The sequence below is a fragment of the Liolophura sinensis genome, chromosome 11 (assembly GCF_032854445.1).
Source record: "Liolophura sinensis isolate JHLJ2023 chromosome 11, CUHK_Ljap_v2, whole genome shotgun sequence".
Taxonomy (NCBI): Eukaryota; Metazoa; Mollusca; class Polyplacophora; order Chitonida; family Chitonidae; genus Liolophura; species Liolophura sinensis.
This window is the reverse complement of record NC_088305.1, coordinates 6,146,819-6,157,300: the sequence shown is the minus strand read 5'-3', so window position 1 is coordinate 6,157,300 and position 10,482 is coordinate 6,146,819. Positions and strand designations below refer to the sequence as shown.

General features: G+C 38.3%; 1 protein-coding gene across 1 annotated transcript; it reads left to right on the top strand.

Moving 5' to 3' along the window:
- The first annotated feature begins 220 nt into the window (after positions 1–220).
- LOC135477795 (glucose dehydrogenase [FAD, quinone]-like) lies at positions 221–10,126 on the top strand. The gene is given in 11 exon segments (XM_064757999.1): positions 221–275; positions 3,075–3,283; positions 3,477–3,666; positions 4,868–4,989; positions 5,556–5,723; positions 6,295–6,324; positions 6,326–6,449; positions 7,476–7,636; positions 7,873–8,050; positions 9,001–9,217; positions 9,982–10,126. Coding segments are annotated over 11 exon segments (1,599 nt in total).
- Positions 10,127–10,482: the final 356 nt, after the last annotated feature.

Here is a 10,482-nt window from a genome sequence, read left to right as displayed (position 1 = left end):
ATCTACATAACACTGCTGATGGGGGCAGTTCGTGAAAGTAACGGAAACGAGGTCACAACGATGTGATGTGTGCTTGACTGCTTTCGTCAGGACGTCAGTGATTGGTCGAGCCGTCACGGTCAGATGTATACCTTGGTAGGTTACGTTTGTTGCACTGAATTGGCCTGGCGACTAAGGATATAAAAACGTCCGATGGGAATGTCCGTCCGGCAGTGTGAAAATGGAGCCAACACGTGTTCAACAGAAACTTAGACCGGTGTACGATTACATTATTGGTAAGTTCCCCATTATTCACATTATAATGAATGAGTGAATGAATAATTATGGCTTACGCCACTTCGGCAATATTTAAGCCATATTGCGGCGAGATCATGTTTAAAACGGGGAGGAATCAATGAGTTTTTATGTTATGGAAAGAACATTCAAAATAAAATCAAAATTAGATGGACATGTTTAAACCTTAGTTAAAATTCCAAAACCACTGTATTTTTTATTATGTAAGATCTAGAAAACGCGGTATTGAAACTGGCCGATTGCCAGATTGGCTTATTTTCTTTTCTACCATATTGTTGAGTTCCACTGATTTGTGTATTAGTACAAGTACCAATTTTCACAAACCGTAATGTGAATAAAAGTAAAAGCTTTAATTTTAAATTCTCCTTTCCTTGTAAACTAGTTCATATAATTGTAAAACCCGGGACAAACCATTGTCGACTATTTTTCGGAATGAAAATTGTCCTGAACGAATTTTGCGGCGGTTAAAATTGTCGGCCTTAATCTACATAACGCCGTCGTTCACTTCTAAATTTCTTTTTTTTTCTTGTTTTTAATTAAATTTTATTACGTCAGAAGTTGATCCCAAGAGACATTCGTTTACCAAGCGTCAGCCATATGGGATGTTCCGAGTAAATAATCCGGAGACCAATTTCCGAAACAACGTTCAACGTAAACTGCCATGGTTTCAACATCAAACGCTTTTGAACCTAAAGTAAAAGAGAGCTAAACTATGAAGTAAGGGTCAACATACAGACAACTGAAAATCATGCATAGAAATACTTTCATTTATTTTTTTAGATTGTTAAAAGGGTGTTGAAAGGCATTCAAACTATTTGAATACTATGGCGGGCTTTATGAGCCATACTGACGGTATCTAGGAACTCTGACGTCACATCACCTTTTTTCACGAAGTTTAAAATTTTACTCTGATGCTGTACACTAGAACAAGCACCAGTAACAATGCTAGTTCTTTCATGTTCTCTGTCTTTTATTTATTCACGTGCAATTTATGACAATTTTAGTTGCATAATAAATAAAAGCCCTGGGCTCGAGAATTTTTAAACTCCGCCTATATTTACTCACAATAGAGTGAATTAAAATTCCTTGCAAACTTTAATAAAATTAGAGTGAAGGTGTTTGCAGGGATATCGCGTTAATTAAAATCCTGATAACACGCACAAATTCCTCATTATGAAACAGCAATACACCATATCTGCAGGGCACTTGGGTTTATTGTTGAGAGGAAGGATAATGGCCAATGTTAACGGGGAGCCTATCCTTCTTGCCGTAAATTTGGCGTGATAAGAAAACAAACTAATAAATTTATTTATTTGTTTAATTGGTGTTTTACGCCTTACTTAAGGATATTTCACTTATACGACAGCGGCCAGCATTATCGTGGGAGGAAACTATTCTAGAGTACGGGTACTAAAGATACCAATTAAATAAATACATTCGCACAAGTGCCGACGATGACGTGTTAAGTGGGTCATACACATGCGGGTTGGCTCCGTTATGCTCGGCAGTTACGGTTAGTAAAAGGTCACGAGATATTTTTAATTATCAAGCGTATAATTTGCCTCAGGTCGACTAATTTTCATGGTCACCTGAACTTAGCTTCTGTCAAAAATGGTCCACAGTTCATGCGTACCCAATCAGATGGGACTCCTTAATTAGAACAGATATCTCTTGACCATTGGTCTTTATGGCGGTGTGCTGAGACACTTGCATTATTGACAAGAACGAAATCAATACCACACAGAAAAGAAAATGGTGTAAATAGAACAGAGACTCATTACTATTAATACTATCAGCATAAAAATTTTCGTGTAAGTGAGCCAGAGACAAGATCAATTTTTTTTTATACATGATCATGCCAAAATATGTATAGGCATTTTATAAAACGGATACACAGCAAAGCTCAGTGATTTCTCCGGTCAAACCGGTTTCCTGCACCTATAAACCGACTTTCCAAAAATTACTTGACACGAGTGATATACACGGTATATACTGCTGAAAAAAATGCTACCTGCAGAAATCACGTAGTGTGTGTAATACAACCACAGAAACATATATGTCGGTGGTATAACCACAGTGTGTGTGTAATACAAACACAAAGGCATACGTATCAGTGTTACAACCACGCAGTGTGTGTAACACAACCACAACGATATATTTGTGTTCGATGGACATGTAAACAGAGAAATTTGCAGCATTCTTTTAGGCTAACGTAAGTTAACTTATTAAATACCTTAAAACTCTGTTCGAAAAATTAAAACTCTGTTCGAAAAACTTATTAAATTGGTTGACGTGAACATACACGATAATGCTAAGTAAACGTATGTGATAAATCTATGTAGTTTGTCACGGCAACGATCTTCATAGGCTTGAGATAAGACCAAATCAATATCGCTTATATTTTAGTGAAATGCATAGTTTTACAAGCGTTTTTAAGGTGAATTAAGGCGAAGTATAAAATATTTTTTAATATAATAAAAAAAATTCGTCCGACTTTAATCGTTAAACGGTGATTTTATTAAACGAATGACTCTTGCCAAGCAATGAAACAACTGTATAAGTCAGTTACCGTCTTTAGCTTCGGTGTCCAAGGTAGATGGTTATCCTGTCTTGACCATCTTTTGTTTCCTCGGTCGCTTCGTGACATTTCTGTGACAAAGGTCAGCCTTCACTGGGTCACATCTGGCTAGAACACCTCAATCTCAGGCGGTAACTGTAACATAAATAAATAATTCTTGTATGAAATCAACTGTTTTCAAATATTGTGATTTGGTTTTTAGTTGGGGCAGGAAGCACCGGCTGTGTAATCGCAAACAGGCTTTCAGAGGACGCAAACAAAACCGTACTGATTCTAGAGGCTGGAGGTGATGACCGATCCTACCCGAACATTGCAATACCCGGACGATGTGGAAGCTTGGGCAATACTGACTGCGATTGGGGCTTCAAACTCGTATCAGAGAAACACGCATTTAAAGGCTACGAAAACCAGGTTAGTGTTTAATTATTGCTGTATTAACACCCATGGTCCGTAGGATTGAAGTACACCTTGATTTGTTTAATTGTCTTCTAATGCAATACCCATGCAACTTTATTTCACTTACAACCCTGCAGTCCGCTTTACGGACATAAGACATACTGACAATTTTCTTATCACAATCATGTTTTAATTCAACTAAATGCAGGTTTACAATTCCGTATGTGGGAAGGTCCTTGGGGGTTCTGGCGCTATTAACTTCCAGATGTACATGAGGGGAACCCCTCACGACTACGATACATGGAAGAACATGGGCTGTACAGGCTGGGGGTATGAAGATGTTCTTCCCTACTTCAAGAAGTCAGAGGGGTGCCTTGTTAATGAACTTGCAGATTCAGGTAAGACAAGGCCTTAATGTGCTAGTCACCGAATTTTCTTCTCTTGACCATTACTTGTGTCTTTGGATTGTAGGTTGTGTTATAGACGGGTCCTTTGGACTTTGGGATATGTTATAGACAGGTCTTTAACTGTAAGATGTGTTGTAGGCCGGTCTCGGGACTGTAAAGGGTGTTATAGACCGGTCTTTGGACTGTAAGACGTCTTATAGACCGGTCTTTGAACTGTAAGATATGTTGCAGGCCGGTGTTTGGACTGTAAGATAGGTGTTGAAGACCGTCTGGACAGTAATAGGTGTTACAGACGGGTATAAGGACAGGAATACGTGTCACAGGAAATTTTATTATTCAAAGCACAACGTATAAATTACCCACAGATACTTCGATGGCGTTTCAATCTACATGTATTTATTGACCGTTCATGTCAGGATGTATCATTTTCCAGGTTTTCATGGACGCAGTGGAGAAATCATGTTTCCGAAGCAAAGGCGTCCTCGTTAGGTGACATTTTCATGGAAGCTGGCAAAGAAATGGGTTACAAAGCAACGGATTGTAACACAGACGAACCCATCGGTAATACTGATTTAAGACTACCTCTCACGATTGTCACAGAAAACAAAAAAATAATTATCAAGACTGGGATAAACGAAGTATCCAAATCACAGATCACATCGTCAAACGGTGAAAAAACTTAAAATGGTCAAATTACCAAAACACCAGTGAAGTGGGAGACCCACGAGTAAATCCATGTATAGAGTTTCATTTGCATTTCGCAAGCAATTTTCGAAAGCCGTTAAAGGGACACGGTGGTTTCTTTTTTTTTAACTGTGGGTTTTTTAATTTTTTTCCGATGGAAAAAGAAACAAAAAACGTACGGTTAGGAGTGGAAAAAATAAAAGAAAACCGCCGTGTCCCTTCTACGGCTACGTAGTAAACTGACAAGAGGCCATATTTCACCGGTTACGTGCGACAATTTGGCAACTATCACGCTGTGCTCTGGTTTTTAATCTCTGTGGTTATATTCTTTAATGTTACAATTCACCATACATAAAATCGTATATATATAATATAATATATATATAATTTCATTAACCTAGGAAATTTTCAGCATACACCTTCTATCCCACTCGGCCATTAAAAGTGCTACGGCTACATATTTTAAATTGTTTAAGGTAATATATTTTTTTATTCTTTGTTTTTGAAGGTATGATGCAGGCACAAAGTACAGTTGGTGATGGAATTCGTCAAAGTTCCGCAGAATGCTTTCTTCGACCTGCTCAATCTCGTCAAAACCTACACATAGTTACGCATTGTTACGTCACAAAGGTATAATGCATAATTATAAATTTAATTATTCAAATATATATATATATATATATATATATATATTATATATATATATATATATATATATATATATATATATATATATATATATAATATATATATATATATATATATATAATTTTTATATAAAATCTCAGAAGACTTAATTTATCTGACTATCGGTCCTTGGTGACAGTAAGGGGTTCACAACGCTAGGGTATTTACTGGTGGGTTTCCAACTTTACTGGTCTTTTGGGGACCGTTTGAATTTTTTTCACTCATTGACAACCTGAACCGTGAATTGGACACTTCACTTAACTCATACTTGGTAGAACAATTTTCCCGACCAATGTGGTGTGCATATTTGTGCCTCACACATGGGAACCTTTGTCTGTAAAGAATGTTTCTCCTACCTTTCTTCTCGCCATGATGCTGGCCGCTGTCGTATAGGTGAATATTCTTGAGTACAGCGTAAACCTTCAGTCACATAAATAAATCAAATATTACATAAATTTTTGAGGGCAAAGTGGTCGGACATTTTTAGTTATGAATGGATGATATTACAGGTGTTGATAACCCACAACGTGGCTAGAGGAGTTCTGTTCGTCCGGCAAGGCCACCTAGAAACAATCCGAGCACGAAGGGAAGTGATACTAGCGGCAGGGGCATACTGTTCTCCACAGATCTTAATGCTTTCTGGTGTAGGACCAAAGGAACATCTGGAAAATCATGGGGTAATTATATTATCACAGTTTTACTATATATATGATTATCAGAGTATATCAATGGCTATCAATATTTATACCAATATATTGTTCCCCGTATAAAGTCGAGAGTTTACTCCTGTTTTCCCCACCAGTAATGCTCACCGACGTCTTAAAAACGGAAAGCCTTCTTCCAAGGCGTGCAACAACAGCGAAGCAAATAGTAAATATAAATATTTTCAATTAGAACAGCAGTTTATCTATATCACAGAGACATATGATAAATGATACGATGTCAAAGGTCGAATGTGCAAAAAAAGTTTGAATGACGCCCAATCATGCAGATTCCTATAGGAGTCTTGGGAGTTTCTTTGACAGCTGTGATGACAGCATCAGTGTACTATTTTTCATTCACATATACACTATATTATTTTTTTAGCAAATATAAACTTAGTTCGAGCTTTGATATCCCCTAATATCTTTAGAACAGTGTAAAACCAGTTTTCTCCTTGGTACATACACATGTAACTCAACTTTGCTGAAGATTTTCATGCTACTTGTTTCTCTCTTTCTAAATACCATAATGTTGCCACTTTTACAGATTAGAGTACATCAAGATCTGCCGGTTGGAAAACAATTTACAGGATCACGCGGCTGTAATCGGCCTCGAGTTTGAAATCGACCAACCATTGTCTGTCACATCGGAAATCTTGGCATCCAAAGCAACTTTGGATCTGTACGAAGAGCAGCGAGCTGGTAAGCTCTTAGTATTAAACCATGTAACAGGGGCCATTTGAAATGAGCTCATCAACACATTGTCCACCTGTCAAACTTTAGTATGTGAATTTATGCGTCAAAACAGATATTCGTATACCAGGCGTCAAGCAATAAGGACGTTCAAGGTGAATAATAGCATGGGTAATTCCCAAAACTACGTATGTGCAATGATTAAATGAACTCCACATCGACAATATTCTAGCCATATTATGGTGAGAATATAATAAAAAATGGGACGCGATGAATGCTTTTGTAAGCCAGCTAAAATATCGCAAACGTTAGGTAAAATTAGATAACCAGTAAAAATGTTTCAAATATATAATCTATAACTGTGTATAGATAAAAAGACAAATAAGCTTCTCAATTTTCTGCATCTTTGTTTTCCGACTGCGATTTCGAACAATACCGTGTTATATTGTTTGATTTTAAACTAATTTATAAAGATTAGTATTATTATCCTTTTTGATCGCTCTCTGTGCATAGCTGTTCATAACGCTTTGGCATGCCCGTACTTGACTCCACTAAAACATAGCCATATATAAAGCCTGTCGAACTGTTATACTCCATTCCTTGATAAGAACAAGACGTTCGGGAACTGCAGTCAGAATACAAAGATGTAGAAAGTTGAGAAGGCTTATTTGCTTTTGTATTCTATCTCGTCTGCACCTCAGAAAACTCTGTTTATACCTAGAAAAGTGTATATAGAAATGTTTAAGAGACACATATTTATCGCCTGTAAACATTTAACAACACAGCCAGCGATGCTGTGGCATAATTCAGATATGATGTCAGCTGTGAAATAACGTTGCCGAAGAAGAGCTCTATTTGTGTGGAGATCCTGTGAGGCGATCGTACTCATTAATTTTATTGTCGAAATAAATATTCCACGATAAAAATTTTGCTAAAAGACCGTGGGATATTCTACCCTTAGCCACTTATTCAGACACCTAACACGTGTATATCGCATCTGAAATCTTTGGCTCATAGACAGTATTGACTTTGCAGGCCCAATAGCCTCGACTGGACTGGAATGGACAGCTCTGATCCGAACAAAGCACCAGTCTGAGGAAAATCCGAACCCTGACGTACAGCTAATAGGCATCAACGGATTAATAGGCACAGGCAAGAATGGTCGACCCAAAAACATGGCTGGTATAAGAAACAAGGTAAGGTAAACGGTCTTAGACATTTGTAATTATCGGCAAATTTTAATACTAATCCTTGCGTGGAAATCTTAGTGCATGCATTGACGTTACGGGGAATAAAACGCAAACGCACAGTTCAGGTCATCAACCGGTGATACAAAATCCAAAAGTCAGATTCCCAAAGACCAGTTTCATTGAAAAAATTAGCATCGCAATCTAGGAAATACTCAGTGGTACCACTTTATTCCGATCCGCAGGTGTTTGATGCCATCTTCGAAGGTAATGAAGGGAAGTACGGCTTCAGCGTGATTGTTCTCAATACCAGTACAAAAAGCAGAGGAACAGTGCGACTTGCCAGCGACGATCCTCTCCGTCAACCTGTGATACAGCACCACACCTTGGCAGATCAAAGGGACGTCACCTCGATAGTTGAAGGTAAGGAAAACCTACAGGTTGATATGGTATCAATATTAAAAAATGGCTTACAGCACAGAGAGTAAAACCAGAGTAGCGATGATAGTGTCATATTTGGCAAATAGTCACACGTAACCGGTAATATGTGGACTCTTGTCAGTAGAAGGTTTATTATAACCATTCATGTGAAGGCTTAAATAGTAGCAATTTACACGCCTCCTAGCACCATGAGATAAACGGCTGATGTTAGTCGCAATTTATGGGTCGTCATTTGTCTAGAATTACTCAAAATGCTTTGTTGTCATCACATTTAACATAGAAGACATAAGACACCAAAACCAGTGTGGCATTTTAACTTCTTAGCTCTCTTTCGTCGGCTCTTTTTTGCTTATTGCTGCTTGTGAGTGTCAAGATAATTACGTGCTTGGCGACGCACGGTGGTTGTTCTAGGTTCTGCTCTGTTTCCTTCGCCTTTAATGTTGACTGATAGTGTTTTGAAAGCAACTGCAGTCATTGTCAGAAAATATATTAGCATCAAAATGATCTATTTTTTAGACGTGTCAGTTTCTTGATCACTCAGATTGTTTGAGTTTTTTCACCAAAATGACTTCCTATGATATGTTTTTGGTTAAGTCGCAAAAAAATCTGATTCCGTTTGCTACTGCCCAACTGAGATATGTTAAGTACAATTTGTGGAGAAGAATATTACACCTTTTGAATACTGATCTAATTCATTTCCCTAGAACACTGCTCGCGTTATTCTGTTAACTCTCTCTCTTTGCATAAATCCGCCCTAATGTCTTTACATTCGGTACTTTTCTAGTTTTTTGATTCTGTTCGTAAACATTGTTTTGGAGAATGGTCTAGCTTTAACTGACCCATTACGTTCATTACCGTTGAGGACTGGTATACGAATGTTAGTTTCGAAGTCCATATTTACTAATGTGTAAATGTTACGTCTCTCATATTAGGTATAAAAACTGTGATGGAATTAGTGAAGACGAAACCATTGAAGTCTGTGGGCGCACGGTATACCGGGCGTGTACTGCCAGACTACCACAAAGCTCCATTTACAGACGAGTACTGGGCCGAGTATGCGAGGACACTTACAAATACGTATCACCCGTCCGGGACGTGTAAGATGGGCAGCATGTACGATCCAACCACAGTGGTGGATCCTAAACTCAGGTGAGTTAGCAATTTTCTATGATCTAAAACATCATATCTATTTTCCTCAGCTGTGGAATGAGTACTATACGAAGCATGGACAGGTCATTCGAACCTTATGGCAGCCATGAGAGTTATCGTACACATGCTATGTATTATTGTGTAAACACAGTGATACAAAGGGAAGTGCTCAACAACGACAGCATGCTGCATTTTTTCCATGCATATACACATGACCGGGGTCATATGAGTGAAAAATGCTTGAGCAACCCTTTACACACCAATCAATAAAATCCATCGAGCAATCCAAACCGGGACCCTCTGAACTGGACATGTTCCTTCCAGTCCGTTTCATGATCATGGTCTGTGTGAGTTTGGTAAAGAACGGCATTTTGGAGGATTTGTTTGCATGAAAGAGTACACTGCATACACGTTTACACGCGAACGAAACTCGACAGCTCGGAGTAAACCCCCGCCCACAGGCACATAACCGAGGAAACTTCTGGCCTCCTTTAACGATAACGTTGACACTCTTCGTTTAATACTGTGACAACACAATCATTATGTTCTTCTGCAGACCTTGGTCATATCTGACAGTGCTCCTTCCTTCGGTTGAATCAAAATTAATGTCAGCTTGTTGAATAAGCCGTACGTCCTATAAAATATTGCCTTAACGGGTCATTACATGATCGTAACTTTTTATTCCACCTTTATCCCTATAAACTGTTACTTTCTGACCCTATGGTTATGTCAAACTTACAAATAGCTTCCGGTTTGTTTTGTAGAGTGAAGGGCGTGGAGAGACTTCGGGTAGCGGACGCCTCCATCATGCCGACAATTACCTCAGCGAACCTAAACGCCACGTGTGTGATGATTGGAGAAAAAGCGGCAGACCTCATCAGATCAGCATCCCTCTTGTCTAGATTGTAACTACGTTTGTTTAAAGTGTAACTATTCTTCTATAGACTGCCATAAGTTACATTCAGTTTATCACAATATTCGCCATTTTATGGTGAACGTCGACATCCCCGTGAGCTCATTTGAAAATGTACCATGGTAAATAAACATTTTAATCATATAATAACGAAAATATTTCGTTAGTTATTTATCTCATTGGTGACTCACACCGTACTGGAATATATTTCACTGATACCACCTTCATTATGGTGGGAGGAAACCTGGCAAAACCTGAGGAAAACCCACATCAATCCACAGGCTACTTGCAAATCTTTTCACATCTTTCCACGGTCCACATAAACGTAGAGGACTTGAATGCAGAGTAACCA